The sequence below is a fragment of the Eleginops maclovinus genome, chromosome 10, assembly GCF_036324505.1.
Source record: "Eleginops maclovinus isolate JMC-PN-2008 ecotype Puerto Natales chromosome 10, JC_Emac_rtc_rv5, whole genome shotgun sequence".
NCBI lineage: Eukaryota > Metazoa > Chordata > Actinopteri > Perciformes > Eleginopidae > Eleginops > Eleginops maclovinus.
The window spans coordinates 6,536,073-6,555,946 of record NC_086358.1 but is presented as its reverse complement, the minus strand read 5'-3'; the positions used below and the strand labels follow the sequence as shown (position 1 = coordinate 6,555,946).

General features: G+C 44.5%; 1 protein-coding gene across 2 annotated transcripts in view; it reads right to left on the bottom strand.

The window, feature by feature from the left end:
- The window catches only part of capn15 (calpain 15), a 39,009-nt gene that overhangs the window by 13,639 nt on the left and 5,496 nt on the right, over positions 1 to 19,874 (bottom strand). For both annotated transcript variants that reach the window (XM_063893510.1, XM_063893508.1), the window contains exons 2-4: positions 8,077 to 9,706; positions 2,519 to 2,727; positions 491 to 674 (exon numbers count right to left, since the gene is read on the bottom strand). In XM_063893510.1, coding sequence (XP_063749580.1) covers positions 491 to 674; positions 2,519 to 2,727; positions 8,077 to 9,684 — 2,001 coding nt within the window. In that variant the 5' untranslated portion in view covers positions 9,685 to 9,706. The remainder of the gene's footprint in view (positions 1 to 490; positions 675 to 2,518; positions 2,728 to 8,076; positions 9,707 to 19,874) is intronic.

Here is a 19,874-nt window from a genome sequence, read left to right as displayed (position 1 = left end):
TTCTCTCTTGACTGCTGACAGTTAAATAGAAACTCCACAAAATCCAGATTTCCAAACATGTAGTCTTCAACTGACACCTGCTCAAGTGGCCGCAGTTTATTCCTCTCTGTGCAGCTACTGGAGCCACAAAAAGCTATGTCAACACAGTGTTTCAGGTGCAGTAGTACAACCCCAGACACTCTTTGACAAAGTGGCGCGAGCGATAAAAAAGGAATGTCAGAGGCTGTATAGAGTGTACACAGTGTGCATGTGTCAGCATTTTGTTTTGGCCTCTGTAAGTATCTGCTTTCTATCTTCTCTAACCTCTCTGACCTGGAAGAAGACAAACATTATAAGGGTGGAATATTTCTTTCCAAACCTCCTCTATCCAGCCTTTCTGCATTGTTCGTGCAACCTTTGACACGAATAGTGTACCTGGTCCACTGAATATCAATGAATATCTATTTTCTCATCCATCACTTAAATGACTTCCACCTTCTCCTTTCCTGACCTGGGAGAAGAGGAGGTATCCGTAGTCGTCGCAGGGCAGCATGTCGTCCACCAGCACCGTCGTCCAAGTCCCGTCTTTACACAACCGGACCTGGTAGGCCCCCTCCTGGCAGATTGTCCTGGTGATCATCACCCTCTCCACCAGCTCGGGACGCTCCGCCAGCACCGCCAGCGCGCTCAGGAACCTGGAGAGGGATAAATCTCAGTGATTCGGCAAATGAAGCGTCGGATTGGAAAAGGACAGATGACCGCGTGAGAGGATGGGACTGAAACAAAGCGCAGAAGACAATTTGAAGTAGCCAAACAAATGGAGATAAGATTTGAACGATCAGCTGATTGTGACGGACAGCTGGATGGATGGATGGATGCCCGCTTAGTCAGAAAAGACACGATGTGATAAGGAACGTCGACTGCAATCAGAAAAAAGAACAAAAAGTCCCAGACTGACAATCAGCTGTAAATGTGGATTAAAACACCACTTTACAAAAACGTACCTCAAGCCTTTTTTTTTAAACATCATTTTTTTTGCCCTAATTGAGAATCAATAAAATGTTATGAGTCGAGCTTGTATGCCTTGTGGCTGCCTCCCCATTACTGTTAATTCAGCCTGCAGCAAAGACAAACCAGCTCGCCTCCCCTAATTAGCTTGCAAGAGAATTTAGTTAATCAAATATCGGATACATCAGAAAATGCTAATTCCTCACACAAGAGAAAGGAGGTTGGGGACGTGCGGATCCCGACTTGAAAGCAATACATTTTAAAGTGAGCATAAGTTCATCTGAAAGTGTGGAGGGAGATAATACAAAGCTGATGTAATGCGGACAAACGGTTTAAGTTTGGGTACAACTATCAGAAAAGTATTTATCTCTGTACGCTGAAGACTGATTTCAAGGATGCTACATTAAAGGGGCCCAATTACGCTAATTTCCAGGTTTCATAATGTTTTTCGTGCTTCTCCGGTGTCATTTTTAGCAATCTTTACTTAGTGATGCCATTGTGTAACAGAAGTAAAAACTGGATTTACAGACTAAAGCAATAAGTTCCCTTTCAGTCCAGTAGTCAGCAGACTGAAACTCTTTGTGTGGGGTCTGAAATGTGGATTAATAAAGCTATAAAATGCCATCTGTTAAAGTGGCAGCCGAGTGAGCCAGATCAGCCCATTTAGCTGCTGATGAAAAACCAATCAGCTGTAAAAAAGAAAAAATCAAGGGGAAATCCAATTAGCCGTGTCATAATGTGACTATAATGTCAGCTTGTACTCAAGGACAAGGGTTGACTGGCACTACTTTCCTTTGCTGTCATTGGCATGCCTGAAGGGGGGCGGGGTGATTTGCTAGTAGGACAAGGTTAGTGTGTATGAGAGAGAGAGAGAGAGAGAGAGAGAGAGAGAGAGAGAGAGTGAGAGAGAGAGAGAGAGAGAGAGAGAAGAATTTGGGTTACATCCTGTCGGCAGTAAGAGGATTTTGCTCTGAGGATTTTTTTTTGATAAGCCGTGTTCGCAGGAGATGTGGGGCGAATAGTTGTATTGGCACAACTTTGTGAAGGTGTGTGTAGAGGAAGATGGTGGGAGGGTAACTCACATGTATACACACACCCGAGAGGACGCACGGGGAACAAGGGCAGGGAGTAAAAAAAGCCGGCGTCCAGACTCTGATTCCTGTGACTAATCCTCCTGTCAGGTGTATCTGTATATCCGTCCACCTACTCCCTGCTTCCTCTTTCATTTATTGCCTGCCATCTTTCTTCTTTCTGCCTCCCAATCTTTCAGGTTTTCGCTTTTTCTTTTTTAACTTACTGATTCAGTGCCTCTCAGTCACTGTCTTCATCTCTCAATGCTAGCTTAAGGCTGCAGCGTTCGTCTGAAACCGACTTTTCCGAATGATTGAACTGATTTCATTGTTCTTTGTTTAGCTTAAAAGCATCAATCAGGGCAGATTTCCCATAATTCTTGTATTATCATTATGTAAATGTGTCTAGATTCTTCCAGGTTATCTGACTCAAAGTGTCCCGTGCGGTTCTGACAGCTCACCAGCAGTTTCCCAGCAGGCCTTGCAGGATGTCAGAGGGCCGTGGCGTGCGGAAGACGGACCACTTGACGCCCCGATCTTTGAAGTTGCTGCAGTTGATCTCGTGGGGGCGGAGCCACTTTTTGATTCGCTGCTGGACGCTGTCGCCCTCGGGGAAGCCCACGGAGCGAGGGCCAGGGGGGAAACTGTCATCCACAAAGTTCACGGAGTTCTGAGCCAAAGAGAGGGAGACAGCGGTGGAGAAATGAGAGGGAGACAAAAAGGGTGAGATGACCAAATCAGTTCAAATAAATGTCAACAGCAATTTACTAAGACCTTAGAAAAACAACAATATCAAACTACTCATTGCTACATTCTTGATCGACATGGTTCATCAGATATATTTATACACATATTTTTGTTAGTTAGTTAGATTATTAACTACCAAATACTTTTGAGTCTCTTTTTATGTAAATATAAAGACTAGTATTGCGTAATAACGGTATTTTAAAGAGTAGAGTCCTAGATTCGTAGAACACATTTTTAGGTAAAGGTTATTGATTAGTGGAGTTGTATAAAATGTGTTGGAACTTTTTAAAGCTTCCTGTTAAGTCTGTCCTCTGTACTAATTAGCATGCCCAAAGGAGCAGATGAGATCACTTCAAAATAAAGCTTTGGAACACATAATGCAAGCCTGAAGGACACTTGGAGCTCTGAGGACTACTGTTAATCGCTTCCTGGCATTTCTAATGCCACATATTTTGCAGGTGGATGATGATTAATACAGGACACTACATGAGGCGTAGATTCGGGGTAAAACCAGGACAAGCTCCCGCCTTCCACAGTTAGTCGCGTGGCAGCAGGAATGACTCGCACGCTGTTGGTGTGGCATCACACGTCTGCACAGCAGGACACCTGATGTGGTGCTGTGTAGCAGCCAGGATAGAGGACACATATGCGAATCACTTCTGAATCATTTCAAACGCTTCGTCTTCTGACACATTCCCTGCAGAGCAGCGAGCATTCCTAATGGCTCTAACGATGTAGCTGCCTTTGTGCTGAACACAGGACCCGAACTAAACAGCTAGACACCCAATCTGACACACTATCCACCTATCTTAAACTCCTGTACACAAACCGGAGAGGGCCAACAGCCGCGCACTCAGACCCTATCCGCTTTCCTGTTTGTGGTGTCAGGAGTGGGCCCGGCAGACGGGGGATGTAATGCGGGCGACGGACGGGTGGCTTACATCGAGGCCAATTGATTACTCGCCATACCCACAATCCAATTCTGTAGTCTCGAAGCGGCATTAGCTACCAGACAGAATCACTTTCAACACTCCGGCCATCCGAGGTCTCCATGTAGCTTACAGATTCTGCAGATTATGTGAGACCCTTGTGCTGGGTCCCACTGTGTGGGCTCAGGGGTGATGTGGATTTACCACAGAGGTGGAGGGAGAAGCTTTGGCCTCTCAACATCAAACTGTAATGTGAGAAAAGATATACTTCTAAAGTCCCAGCAGGGAAATGTACGTAACTCAGAGCACAGTCTGTACAGAACATGAAGAGCACTAAAGTGCATTAAACAAGCACAGAAATACATATACTGCATATTTATCAAAACATTACACAAACATCATCATTTCAGATGCTAGGAAGGTCAATCATGGTGAGTTCTAATGGATGTTAGCTACAATAACAAGATGGGACTCACCTCTCGTGCCCTCAACATAAGTTAGCAGGGGTCATTTAAAAATACATGATAACCAGCATTTCGTCCATAAGGGATACACTGTGCTGAACATGCTGATATTAGCCTTCTCACATCTGGGGCGCCCAGGGTGTTTTATGAGCCAAATAGTTTTGTTTTTACAACAAATGTTGATCCTGTTTAGTCATATGAGTCACAGAGACAAGCAACTTCATTAGGAATCTTAAGAATCTATGAGCTAATTCAGGCTAAATGCATTAATTATCATAAGCAGTGTGATATGCCTGCATGAAATACCATTAGTGCCAAAGTGTGACTGACACGCGCACACACACAGAGGCATTTTTGCTACCGTTCGGGTTGCGGTGTTGTGATACGGCCAGCGTAAGTCTAGCTGTCTGTCCTCCTGCCGTCTCTGATTCTATCGCTGGGCACACGCCAGCATGCTAACGGGACCGCAATGAGCCAATTCAGAGCTGAGCTACGCAAACCGGCTGCTACCGTCCCGCATTCTCCAGACGACACAGAATTGGCAGGATTTATAGTTTTGTTTGGGGGGAAAGTAAGCTAGTTATCTACATGTTACAGACAACCTATTGAGCCATGGCCATGTGGTGACAAGAAGCTGTAGAGCTAGATTTCAAACACAATAAACCCAAATTAAGGCTCAAATCCACCTGGTATGTACAATACTGTCATTAAGAGATATGGCAATTCAAACACCAGATCTAAAATCTAAAATGCAAAACCTAAACCCAATATTAAACCTTTTGTGTGGAAAAAAATACAAGCAACAAGTAGTTTCAACATTGGTGTGAAAAAGAAAACAAACACGGCCTTTTGCCATGAAGCATATTTGTGTTGCTCCCCCAGAGGGTGACATGGAAAAGGGGAACAGAGGAACCAGCTCCAGCCATGCTGGGCTTTACAGTTCACAAGCGGCGCTGATGGCTGTTAGTAGCGTTTACTCGTCTGGCATGGTGAGTAAGCGGACACGCTCTGGGGCGCTGGCATCAGGCACACACACCTCTTAAAGGGGAGAGTAGAGAGGCAAGAAGGCAGGAGAAAGAAAGAGCAAAGACAAACTAATATTTCTTGTTTCCTGCTATAGTTTTGGTTTTTAGTGATTGCTGCAATCTGAACAAACTCTTGGGTAGGTTTCATCAGCGAAACAATGAAGAGAACCACTGACATTTTCCACTGTTCACAGACTCCCTGCATGCTTTTGTAACACGGTAGACGCAACACTTTAATCATTATTACATTTTAACCGCTGGCGTTTTGGTGCTGGCCAAGTGTTAATGCCTTTGACAGTGACGGATTGGAAAGAGTAGCTCCGCTTGTTTACCAACTCTGCTCCGGTTCATCTCTCTGACCCCTCAAACTGAGCTGCGGCACTTGATGCTGTCAGTGATTACACTCGCTATAGGGAAGCGGCTGATTTCTGCTCCTCTCCAGCTCTGCTTCTAAAAATAGGCCAGCCCCTGTATTCACCTTAGCACACACACACAGACACATGCACGCACACACACACACACACAGCCAAACCCACATCGACTTTACTGGGGAATTGGGTGCAGCCGTGTGGAGAGGGGATTGACGGTGGAGAGGATGGCGAAGGGAGAGCATTTTATTTTTTAGATATAAGCAAAAGGAGGGGGAAAAAAACAACCACGATGAGCGTGCAGGGGATAGATGTGATGGAGGGGGACGGGATAAAAAGCCGATGAAGATGGCAGAGCGCTTTGAAGAGTGCACAGCTAGAGCCTCAAATATTTGCCGGAGAAACGGGAAGATGATAAAAAGAAACACCGGCTTAACTGTTGCTCCTAAATTAGGAAGAGAGGATGGGAAGGTGGGGATGAGGGATCTCTGATATCCTTCCTGCCTACTGAGCCAGCTTCCCCTCCCACGCTCGCAGTGATGAGCACTGTGACTTTCAAAGAAAACCATTAATAATGCATACTTCGGCACACTCTATGCTATTGTAAACATGGCATGATGGGTAATCTGCAGGTGTAATGAATGGGCGCAAATGAGACAACCAAATTAAATTTAGGGGATAATAGCCGCCCCTGGAAAATGACCTGGATGTGAGCTGTTCTGGATTCTCCAATGCCAGGTTTGAAATGAGTCCAATCAGATTTGTGTCATTAATATTAACTTGGTCTAAAATTAACCCATTTTAGTACCATGAGCCGTATATCAGGCCAACATAATATCGATCCAAGGTTCAGGTACATTGAAGGTGAGCTTGAAGTGGTGTCATTTATTCATTCTAATGTATTTTCCCAGCAGCGTAAGGTCTTTTTGGGCAAGTAGAAAAATCATTTTTAATACCGTGACTATGAGAATTCAACAGCACTGCGATACTACATGGTACAAGAGTTTGTGACACGCTTTAAAAACAAAACTGATCCGCCAAATGCAAATCTGCTTGTAGCTTGAAAGCCAACCCTTGTGGAATTATGAATCATTCTACCATAATGACACACTGAGGCTGTCCAACCATATTTTCCTTAACCCCCAACCACAGGAAATATGAACAGAGAATATGGTGCGATAAGGGGTCCCATGATTGAAGCACTCTTTTGTGGATCGGTCAATCATCAAATAAAAATCCCAGATTAAGTGAAGGGTAATTGGGTTTTAAACATATTGTCTAAAACGATGTTATGCTAAATGTTGGATCTGTCAATAAACTATTACTGTATCTTATAAGAGGAAGAGACATGGAAAGGTTTCCACTTCCTAATATGGTAGACTTCGCTCCAAACAGCTGTGACACTCTGATCCGACCAATCAGGGCTCATGAACGGACAACTGATCTGAAAGTCCTCGTTATTTTTGAACATTAAATGCTAAATAATGTAAAAAATGCAGAATTATTCAGGATTTAAAGGAAGAAAGACAAACCTGTGATTACAAGAGCATGATTAGATTTTTTCCCTTAATAAAAAAAGCCACTAAATGTTTCACTTTTAAACATCTGACATTTAGTTTGCTTAATGAAAATGTTTCACGTGGTGTCTAGTGATGAAAAAGGAAGGAGTCTGTTCAACAAGATCCATTGTTGATCCTTTAATTAGTTGGCAAAAATGATGCACTAAGGTCAAAAAGAGAAACTAAATACTGGATAATACAAATATTATTGTCTTTTAGAAAAACAGGTCCTATTATACTGTAAGATTCCTCACATTAAGTCATCTAAAATCTTCCTAGCAACTCTTAAATGGTAAGAAATTGAAATCAAACCAGGCTTAAAAAAAAACTGATAGAGAAGTTACTTTCCTAGAACAGACATTTGAGGTTTTCATTCAGACGTTAGTAAAGTGCTTTGATAGTCTAAAGTATATACATGTACTCTATGATCTCCTCTGTATCTGCAGCTCATTTAAGTGGCCGGGATATAGCCGCTGGTCGTTTAAAACTCCGCTAACGAAGCAAGTGCAAACAGAAGCAATGACAAAGCCTATTAGCATTTCTCTGAAATTAGAGAGATTGAGGGAACGGGAACAATGCCAGAGACATAACAAAAAAGAGGAATTACAATGAGGGAACTGTGCTCTGAATCGGCAATGTGCACCCAGTGACGCATTGCACATCGAAACAGAGCAGACTTTATCATAAAGGCAGAGGAGAACTTAGCATAATGTAAAGATAAGAAGGAACACATGATGATGAATGACCCTGCCTGAGGATAGAAACCTGATACTTGGATGAAGCTGTACTTTTTTATCCTTTAAAGATGATGCAAATCAATACTTGTCATAAACATGGACGGCCCGAGACCATTATGCCTCACTAATGACACACAGACAATTGTTGATGTTTCCCTGTGTTTACACCAACAAGTCATCTGTCTCTTACCTCTCTGCAGAAGCTGACTATGTTCTCCAGAAGCTCCTTGGCCTCGCCTTCATCATTTCGCCGCCTGGCATCCACGTGCATGCTCTCCCTCCTCTTCAGTGGCTTCACAACCTTACGGAGGGTGAGGTACTGCTGCGGGGTGTGGCACGCTGCGCAGTTCTTGGACTTGAGGTCGTTGAGCAAGGTGCATGCTGGGCAGCTCCACTGGCCCCCTTTCTCCTGAAGGCTCGATGAGATGATGGAGGAAGAGGAGCTGGAAGAGGCGATAGCAGACGAGGAGGAGGAAGGGTAGCCCCGGGACTGTTTCCGTGCTTTATGACCCGAGGAGGAAGGCGTGCAGGAGCATGGCGTGGCACCACAGTGTGTGCAGCAGCGCGGCACGGTCTGATCCTGAAAGCCGTGCAGCTTGGAGGAACCGCATGCCGAGCACTTGGGGGCCCCTGTAGGGTTGCGCAGCGTGCACTTGGAGCAGGCCCAGGTGCTGAAGTCCGGGCTGGAGGGGCTGGCGGGGGTAAACCGTACTGACTCACAGCCTACCAGGTCGATGAGGTCGGCTCCGGCTCGGGAGGAGCGGCAGGTGTCGCACTTCGACGAGATACCTGGGTTGGTCAGGGCACAGCTAGGGCACTTCCAGCTGGGGGCCCCTGAAGAAGCAACAGGGAGGTGGGGGTTCAGAGGGTGGTCTTCCTCCTCCAAGATACTGAGGCGTTTGCTGGGGTACAAAGGTTCCTGGGGTTGTGCGTGTTTGGGCTTGGCTGGCCGCTGTGGGCCCGGCTGCGGGGGCACACTGGCTGATGACGGGGAGGTGGGGCTGGGGGTGTTGGTGCCCGTTTGGTTTGACGGGCGCCCTGGGGGGGGCACCTCTCTCCTGCTACGAGGCACCGGGTTGTTCTGGAGGGAGGAGAAGGATGAAAAGGGGGAGGCGAGGGGCTGCGAGGGGACGCTGGGAGGTTCTTGAGGGTCACAGGGAGGGGCCGGGGGAGAGTCGTCTGTTAGGTCTATAAGTAGTGGGGCAGCCCCTGCTGTGTGGATGGGAAATCCCAGCACAGGTGTGCGTACCTCAGGCACCACCAGCGCCTCAGGGGGGATTTTGGGTAAAGACAATTTCCTGGGCCCGCCACAGGCTGAGCACGACAGAGCCACAGGGGTGTTGTGAAGTGTGCAGCGGGGGCAAGCCCACCCCGAGTGATGCCCCTCCAGGACACACACCTCTCCGTTGCTCTCGGACCGTCGCAGCACTTCCTCTTTAGCCGGATGCTGTCCATGGGGCTCCAGGAGAACCGTCGGGGTGACGATAGGCGGTGGGGGTTCTATCGGAGCAGACGGGAGGCCGTTGGCAGTGGCAGCTATGGTGGTCGTAGGGGGTGTGTGTGTGGAAGGGGAGGGTCCAAAACCGCACACGGTGCAGGCTCCCGACCCCTGGGGGTTGTTGAGTGTACAGCGGGGGCAGGACCAGCGGTGCTCCTCGGTGCTGCTCAGCCGCAGGATCTGGTTCAGGTCGGGTTTCTGGCGTGGCGCCTCACAGATGGAGCAGCGAGGAGTGGCGCCGGCGTTTAAAAAGGTGCAGCGTCCACACGACCACTCGCTGCCTCGCACCGCCGCTGCCATGGAGCCAGGGGAGTGAGAGTGGCTGGAAGAGAAAAAAAACAATGAGTCAAAAGAAATTCAAAAGCCCAATGAGTCATTCTGCCATCTGTAATCGCTCAGCAATAATACATGCATAATAAGCAATGATTCAAGCCATTTCAGTCAGCTGAATTACGAGCAATGGTAAAGTGTTGGTTGAGCAAAGTAGAAGGAAAAAGACAGAAACAAGACGGGGTTTAAAACAAAAGAGTGAGAGACAGAGATGTTTTAGAAAGCTAGAGAGTGAGTACTTGCTTCCAGTCAACTAAGGTGATTATATAAAAGGCAAGAGAGGAAAGCGAAAATATCTGCGAGTGCAAGCGGGGGAGAGACAGGCAGAATTAGAAAAGAAAAATAGAGTGTGAGAGGGAAAGATTAGCCAGTGCAGGGGAAAAATCAAATCTCCCTCCTGGGGGCTGTGAGGGCAGTAAATCCATACACAATGGCCACATGATTAGAGCCAGGGAGACGGCACATATACAGAGAGGAGGAGCCAGAGGAGAGGAGGCTGCTGTCGCCTCAGAATACCAAGAAAGCAATCCTTCAGTTCTCCTGAATGACACTTATTAGAATGGAAAAAACACATGGGAGATCCTCCACTTCATATCAGCACTCCTCTCCCCTCTTGCCCGGAGAATGCTAATGTGGGGCGGACGGGGCAAATTAAGGTCATGTCAATCCAATGCCCAAATGAATTTTCTTAATGAATTCTGAATGAGTATATTAACTCTGGCAGGCATATTTGAGCGATACATTTCTTTTAATTCAGGATTTAATGCAATGACTTTTATTATTAAAAACAACCATAAACATCTTTAACAGGGCTTCAGTGTAAACAGTGCAGAGAGGAACAAATCAATATCAGACAGTTTTCAGAAGCGATGCATTTATCTAGTGAGGCTACTCGCTTGATTTCCAACCCCGACACACACCAACCTAAAGCAACGTGTTATCGCGGATTGACTTGTACGTACAGTTCGTCCTGTGGGCCGGCGGGTCAGTCAATCGGAGGTATTGACAGTGGATGTATCGGGGCTTTGGGAGGGGAAGCAGCACAGTTGGATATCTCCAGAGAGTGAGTAGGGGGGAAGTGGAGAGGGACGCCCCGAGGGACGGACGAGGTTGCTGTCTGGACAAGCCCATAAATGTCACTGTCACTCAAGCTGCTCATGTGTGAACAGCAACAGAGAGATGGAAATGTGGCGATTGCAGGGTAGCGGTGAGTTAGGTGCTAAGAGCCTGAAAACTGCACAGCACATTGGTCTCTGAAGCAGAGGTGTTGCCCACAAAATGACCCGTGTCCTTTCACTACGGCTCTTATGGGCAAGATTGTTTTTTTCAGGAACAGAATCAGAAGTATTTTATTTATCACATTAGGAATTTGGATTTTGTGACAGTTTGTGATCATTTTAGAATAAAATCAAATGAAACTAATTTATTTTAAACTAAATGAACATAACGGTATATTTAATTAAAATATTTAGTACGTAAAAGTGATTAAATATCTATAATTTCACTTTGTCAATTGCTCCATTTTAGAATGAAATGAAATAAGATTAAATGAAATGTATTTAATTCACGTACAATTCTATTAAATTAAATACTTATTCAAACAGAGAAGCCACATTAGAATATTGGAACAGTTACCCTTTTTTAAACAATTAAATAAGATATCATAAAATTGAATGATTCTAAATTAACATTAAATTATATTCAATGAAAAATATTTATTCAAACACAGAGATTTAAAAGTGAAAATGACCAACTCACAATATACATCATTTAAATGTGTAACAGTTGCTCCATTTTAAAATTAAATTAAATCAGATCAAATTTAAATATTTAACTTAAGGTAAAAAGTGTACATAATATATAACAATAAATGTGTAAAAATATGTATAATGCAATATAGTGTATTCATATCATTAATGATAAAAATGATGAAAAAAGGAATTGCTCTAAATGTACCGTGTAACACAGATGCCAATGCCATGTAATATTGCACAGTCGACTAATTGCCCAAAATGCTGATCCTCCCTGTGCCTATTTTTCATGAACATATCCTGTTGATCCTTTGTTGTTTTCATATTAGAGCATGTAAAGAAACAACCTCACAGCGCATGTGATATTTTAACTGCTGATGGAGTAGTAGGGCTGTATCTCCGGCTCTTCGCCTCTGCAGCACCATGAGTCCTGGCCGGCTAATTGCCCCAAGTTCAACTCCATTAAACCTTTCAAACCAGGCGAATCCTCCGAACCCAGGGGAACTTCTTACAGAACGCTTCCTGCTCCCAGCACACTGTCCTCTCCTGCCGTCAACTCTCCTCCCTAAGGTAAGGAGGAGAATGACAGTGGGGGGGGGGGGAGGGGATCAGTCTCTAATGCGTGTCTTTGGATGTCTTTGTGTGTGTGTGGATCCTTGCCGCTGGGTTGGTGTGTATGCAGGCATGGCTGTATCTATTTGTAGATATTGTCCAACTATGTTTGTTTGTGTGTTTTTCCTCCGCCGCGGGGTAGCAACAGTATGGAAGAAGAAGTCCCGGTTCTTAATGTCAAGAGCCATTAGCGGTAGATTCATTGTACTGGGCTGAAGTCAGCGCTCCCTACATAAACCAGAGCCTGCTGTGTAAGGAGGAAACTCTGCCTTCCAATGAAAACAGTGAGCAAAAAGTAGAAAAACACACTTTTGGCAAAGACACACAAACACTGGGAAATGGATGCTTTTCCCTTTTTTGCTTTATCCCAGTACTGCCTGCCATGTCCCCGTTGTAGCTATGCAATATTAACAGAATCAGTCAGTGTTTGTGTTTCAAAAAGAGTGAAAATCCATTCTCTGAAATGATTAAATATGGTCTGAAAATGTTCCAACCATCCCCGAAGAACCTATGCTGCATCCCCACACTACCACCGCCCCCCCCCCCCCCCAATTGAGTTAAATGTGGTTGAATTAATAGGCGGCCCCATGCTAGCATTAATGGCACATGTTCACACCGCGCTCAGCTCTCCAAAGGCCGGCCTATCAGAGAGCCGCGACGACGACAACAGCAGCCTCAGCGAGAGTCAACACCTCGTGTCTGATGACAGGTTCTTCCCCGTGGCCATTTTCATAACTGTCAGGCCTCTTTTCATCTCGAGCGGGGAAAGCAAAGTCACGGTATGAGCCACACGGAGACTTTGTCAAAGCAATTGATTTGGTTCTCGGCGGAGCGCGGGGAGTGCAAATTCATTACGTTTCTGTCTGCAGCGAGTCAAAGTGGGAGCTTTTTAATTTAAGTGATCAGCCTCGCAAGGAATTCTTTAATATCTAGCTTAATTATCTCATTATTATCAGTTGTAAGCACATAACTTATTAAATGTAAGCAAGGCAACACTACAACCATTATACTGGGCCTCAATTAAAAAGGATGGGGTGAGAGTGAAGTACACACACACACACACACACACACACATATGTAAAGTACATGCCTGCAGCAGACGATGAACCATTTCAGCCAGAGATGACCCGACCCTACATAAAAAGATGCTTCACGTGTGCTCCACTCAGGAAACAACACACAGACACACTCACACCTTTCGTCCTTGGCCCTGTGCTCGGTGGAGCCGCTCTTAAAGTGCCCACTTCAGCTCCTCAGTTCCCCAGTGTTGCAAACCTGGGCGAGTAGCCAATAGCTTACAGTGAAGAAGAGACGGAAATATAGAGAAAGAAAGAAGGAGAGAAAGACACCGCTCCTCTAGCAAAAGCCATCGTTTTGCAATGAGGCCCTCGATGCATAAAGTACCTGCTCCCAGTCTAAATTAATTTAAGTAAGAGCATCAATGACCCACGGCCAGGTTTTTAATGCATCAGTGGGCGTGAGACAATCATAGAGCACTTTAGCAGACTGATACAAGGAGTGAGAGCTCCACAGCGATCAGGAAGGAAGTCCTCAGGCTTTAGATAAAAAAAGATACCTGTAGAGAAATACACGCTTTAAGAAATGCTACGCTTGTTTTAAAAAAGTGATGATGATATTGTGCTGGCCACATGGATTCATTCCAAACACTGAATTCGGGTTGATCGAATGAACGGAGACTCGCCAGCTTCTCCCCGCGCCGCTGTGAGACTTTTGGCCTTTGTGCGACACTCATTAGCGCTACCTTTCCGTGGCTGGCCCCGAGCCCAGGGCCTGAAGGGAGGGCGTGATACCTTCCATTGCAGGCAGAGTGTATCTACTTTACACATCTTTATTATTTATATATTCTGTTGACAATCCATCTCCTTCATGATTAAACATGTCAGTAGATTTGAAGTCTGTTAAGATTCAAATTCAACTACTTTTTTAAATGTCAGGTCAGTTTGTGTTATATAATCATCAGATGATATCTGATGTAGACCGAGCTACAGACATACCTTTGGTTTCACTCTAATCCAAACAACAAAGGACATGATTAACAATGAAAAAAGAACAAAAGCACTAAGATGTCATAATTCCTTTTAAACAATTCAAACACTTACAGAAACTGGCTGACTAATAAAGGAATCCTGACATTGAACTAAGCTAAAACACAAAGAGAGTCAGTCGCCACTTCACATATTTTATATAACGCGTGGCCCGCTTTCACGAGGAATCACAGGGATTGCCTCAATCCTAACATATTATTGTCGACTCAATTTTCTCGGTGCCCTTTAGACTCATCAGCAGTAATGAAATTACACTTCCCCACGTCTTATCTCACATGCTATGTGTATCAGAGAGCAGCATACCCAAAGTGAACTTCCTGGTATGACAGACAAAACAAAATGCCAACTGTAATGCTTATCTTGTCCAAAGCTGCATCTAAAGGATAAAGCAAAAGGCTGTGTGTTTGAAAAAGCATTTTTAGAGTACATTTAAATTGCAAACTAGCACTGGATTTGGTTCTGCTACTTAATAATGCAGCCTATCCATTCAGCGTTGGGTAATTGTAGCTAGTGAGACTTTTGCACGACAGAGAAACACTCAGTTTTCTAACACACGTGACCGATCACACAACAGATTGCTTCCACATTTGGAAAACCTTGGGTAATTAAGTATTTTTTGATCATCAACTAATTACTTTAAACTATTAAAAAAATCATTTAGCATTTCAAGCTAAACCATCCAACATGTTTTGCATATTTTAAGCCTTGGATCATTAGCTATTGAATTTCCTGGTTGCAACTAGTTAGAGCCATTTTAAGACACTCACGTTAGGTCAATTAACCCTAATACATTATCAATGGGGGAATCAATAATGCAGATGAACAGACACCATCTTACGTCCATGCTAACGCCGCAAAACACATGTTCAATTCCTGCTAGCCTCAAGGTGACCATTGCGATATGTTGCATTGCACTTAAATCTGTAAGTAAATATATGTTTATATAATGTATAAGGCCTATGTAGATGTTTTAATAATGCTATTTATTCTACTTCTGTCGCTTCCTCTTAATATTTCAGGTTATAAAAGCTAATTGATTTGTTTTTTGAACCTTGATAACCAGCTTCAGTTAACAGCATTTACTAATAGGCTGGAAAACTGCAGGTCTGACTGTTTTGAGCTGCCGTGCTTTTGTTCCAGATGTAACCCCCACACAAACAAATAAAATGAGTCACTCCTCTAATAAATATTTACAGCTGCAGTTTTGAGTGGACGCAGGGCGATCGCCGGAGACGTAGATTCTTTAGCTTATAAAATGTTTATGTTGCACTTATGTTGTTACTGTGCACTTTATGATGGACCTGTTTAATAGCTGCAACCCCAGAAGTGACAGAAGTGACAGGGAGGGATTTTCATAACCACCAGCTACAACTGCATTACTCAGGGTTTTTTTCAGAGCATTACTGGTTTTTTTTAACTTTATCTGATCACTAGCCGACAGAACGATGATGCACAGCTTGTTATTGGATCAGAGAAGCCGTTAGAGAAAGGATAATGAATGTCGAAACATCCGGCTGCATCTGAACACACCCAGAAACTCGGGGATTAGATCAGCGCTTTCACACATTCTGCATCCCACTTGAGGAAACAAACAGAGACTTTTTTTTTCAGCTCTTCAGTAATGAATGCAGTCTGTCTGCCGCAGTTTCAACTAAAACAAAAAGGGGTTTTGTTTATGGCTCGATTGTGGGATTCTTCCCGCTTCTAAGATCCGAGCACTTAAAAGTAATTTTCCCTGAGCAAGAATTCCTTCCCGTTTTTCAGAGGAGCCGATAAGTCAGGGTCAAAGACTCAATGATTAACTTTAACTGCCACAGTTCTACCTGCCAGGCATTATGTTGTGGCATGAATATGACTCATTACTCAACACTGACAGGTCCCCCAGAATTCATTAAACACACCATGATGGAGCCGAGTCCATGACTGCAACTTATCTGAGAGGCAAATAAAGACTTTCTACTGCGACATGTTGAGACTTGATGAAGTGACACAAGGGATCAGCGACATGGCGCCTTAGTCATGGAGGACAGGCCAGCTGCATAATTGGGTAGCTTTGATGCAGAGGACACTTTTTAATTAGGTTTTATGAGAATAGGTATATAAAATGCTAGTGTTGGCACAAGAACTCCTACCGTAGCAAATTAGACAAAGGGTCTTTTGAAAAAGTGCAGAGACATTCCTCCAATAAACATGGCTGATGATGTAAAAATGGAAACATCACAAGAAGAATGTGACGCTGTCGAACACATGGGTGTTGTTGTGTAAATGTTATGTTTCAGGCTAATAGCATGCATGAAGACATCTGAGAGTGGTTATGTTTTTTATGAGAAGAACTTGTTGTTTTTCGGCAAGCCTGACCCAGATGCTCACAGACCTTATGATCGAGGCCTCAAACCCAAGGATTATAAATAAGATGATCGAACAGTGTTGAACTGGAAATACTAAGAATTCCTGGCCGAAAGGGGGGGGGGCAGAGAGAAGCTTCTGACCTCTAGCTGTGCCCTCGGTGAATATTTTAAGACCGGAGCTCATTTTTGACGAGTGAATGTGTCGATGGTGGAGACAGCTTCAGACATTTGAATCTTTAAACAGAGGAAACTGTCTGACTGGGTTTCAGGAGACATCACAGAAAAGAGCGAGAGCAAGCAGGAAGCTGGCAGGAAGCTCCGGAGTCACGGAGGAAGAAGAGGGAGGAATGGAAAGGGCACGATGCTACAGCCACCGCTCTGAGTATCTGAACTTCCTGCGGGCACCCAAACATGGAGGGCAGGGTCACTGCTGCTGACACAGTACTGCCTTCAGCCAGAGGGGAGCTTCTTAGACAGGCAGCACAGAGAGGAGCTCCACTTTCTGTCTCAAAGACACAAATTCAACTCCATGAAGGCAGACTTCTTGCCAAGAGGTTTCTGTAGCTCCCTGGCTTCTATCTGACTGACATCAATAAACACTGACATGAATGAGCAGTGTGTTACGTGTTCCTCCAGAGGTGTAATTTGCCAGCACATGTTTCTTCTGGCGTGTGAGGCTGCCATGTGTGGTCTCATCTAGGGCCCGATAGAATTAGGTTACAGAACATATGCTACAGATTTCCATGGCAACAGGAGTTGTGGGGATCTGGAATCATGTCAGTTTCAGGGCCAATAGGCTGTTTTTTGTGCCGCATTGGTGCTCTGTTTTCCAAAGAAAGGCACACTGTGAGACAAAGCCTGCGTGCCAAATCTATCCGGGTGGCTCGAGGACTGTCCTGACACTGCCCTGTCTTCACCAGGCAATAGCTGGGGAGGACTTGCTGAAATAACTCAGACATAAACACGGCCAGTGAGCACTGGTCGAATCCAAGTGGACCCGTTTTAATCCAATTAAAGGGAGGAGAGCCAGTGGAATGGAGCTGCGATAAACGCTATCATCCATCATGCTGGGACAGAGGAGAGCCGGGGATCGACTCTGGAGAGAGCACACTCCAACTGCAAGGGCTCCAAAGGCCATGTGCAAAGGAACCCAGCAGCACTACAGGGCTGAGATAAAAATGAAGCACAGTCACATTGTTTACTAAAACAATAATAGGATAATAATACTGTATTGCGCCGCTTTTAAAAGGAAAAAATGAGACACAACTAAACCCCATCTTCATCTGCTCAGTGGGTTGTTATGTTGAGTGAAACTTCACAGTTGACTCAGAGCACACAAACACTTCCCAAAGTCAATGGGGTCGCTGCTAGATGAAAACAAATTGAAAATACCCAAGGACAAGACGGTTCCTGCAGACTCCCAGCTAGGAGACCTGGGAAAAGAAAACGTTTTATGGGACAATATATTAAAGAATAAACTGTTCGAGAACGCCTGAAGTTAAGCTGGGCTCATAGTGTTCTGTTGTTTCTGTATTTCATGCTCTGTCACAGCTCAGCAAAGCTTGCCTAACGTTGTTAGGCTCACTCAGCAGTATGTGTATATGTGCATAAGACTGCAAATGAGTGAGTGTGTGTGTGTGTGTGTGTGTGTGTGTGTGTGTGTGTGCGTGTGTGAGAGAGGGGGAAGATATCAGGGCATGTTCCAAGTGCTGCTGCACACCGTTTCTAAAACATCTATTGTCAGGATATGTGTGTGTGCCTTTTCCCTCCCAGCAGTAGACTGAACGGTGTGTATCTGTGCATGTCTGCCAGTGTTTATGTGCTCAGCTGACTGAGGGTGGAGTCTGATGTGAGTGGAGACAGCCAAACGCAAAGAGTTGACTATATGATGCAAAATTACACTGACAGCAGGAGCTGCAGAGTTGATTTAATACATGGTGTGATGGTTGATGGAACTGTGTTTAAAGATGGGATGAAAACAGTCTTTTCTATATTTGAAAACTCTCCGAGGAGTAAGGTGAAACTGCCTTAACGGTTAAATGTAGAGCAACGGCAAAGGAAGCATTGATAGCAACGAGCAGGAGTCAAGAAAGATGAAAGCCCAACAGGAGACTGACGCTGAATAAATAATGACATCCATTGTGGGGAAATGTGATCGGGCTCTCTGAAAATCAATAACTAACAACCGGACCGTGATGTCCTGAGTGACTCAGCAACAACTTCAATACACTACAGGCGGTCGATAACAACTGCCTGTTCTCATTCAGGGAGACATGACCCAAAAAAGCTGAAGGAAAACTGGAAACGCTTCTAAACAAGTTTCTGTGAGGGCGTTTGAGAAGATCATCCTTTGGAAGAAAGTCCGTCAAAAGTGCTGGATGAGCTGCACATTCAAACTAAGCTCCTTACACACTGCTGATAGGCCTTTCTCTGTGTTGACAGTGACTCAGAAGGCAGCGACTGGAACAATGGATTATTGCAGCACAGCCTTGAAATACAGTAACTGAATAAATAGGTTTTTCTGCAGTCAATACTGACAAAACAAGCGAGTATGAAAAGAATGTCTCTTCCTTTAATAGTTTGCTCTGATAGGTGTAAACCATGAGCAATTACACAGCCTCTGCTAGCTCAGTGTGAAGTGTGTTCTTAGGGGAACTTTTGATAGGTTAAAGCAGGCTTGGAATTTCATCATTTTAGGGGCAAAGCCATTTGGCCTTTTGGACAAATTGTTTTAGGGCACAAAGGCCATTTAGGGAAAAATTAGGATTTGGAGCTTACAAATAAACAACTTCACTTTCCGATAACAAAAACACATAAATGACATGGAAAACAAATGACTTTATTACTACACTGCGCATTGAATAGAGTAGCTTTTCATTCAATATGTGCGGCAAAAAACAAATCACAAGTGGAGCAAAGCGCTCGCAGCCCCACTGAAACGTCATCTCATAAGTCAGAGCTGATTGGCTGTAAGTGTGTGTGCGAAAAGTGTAGTTATGCAGAGGAGACGAGAGGGCTTAGACTACACCCAGCGGTAAATAATACAAACACAAAATGAAAGAAGTTGACCATCTACTGGAGCTTTGGTGAGCGGAAGTATAGTTTGTGTATCGATGGATCGATTGCTATTGTAACCACGGTGACGGTGTCTGTTTCCTACAGTCTGATGTTTTCATGCTGAGGCATCGCGGTTGTTGGTGTTATTGTTAAGTTTTGCTTTGTGATAGCGCTCTTTACTCCATGTATTAAGGTACAAGAAGCCTTTATATAAATATTTTAGTTGTTCGTGCCCCACCAGTTTTGTACATTTAAAAACGCCACTGGGTGAGGAGAAGGGAGGTACCTAGAGAGAGAGAGACGGGGGAACGCTATGGGAGAGCTAA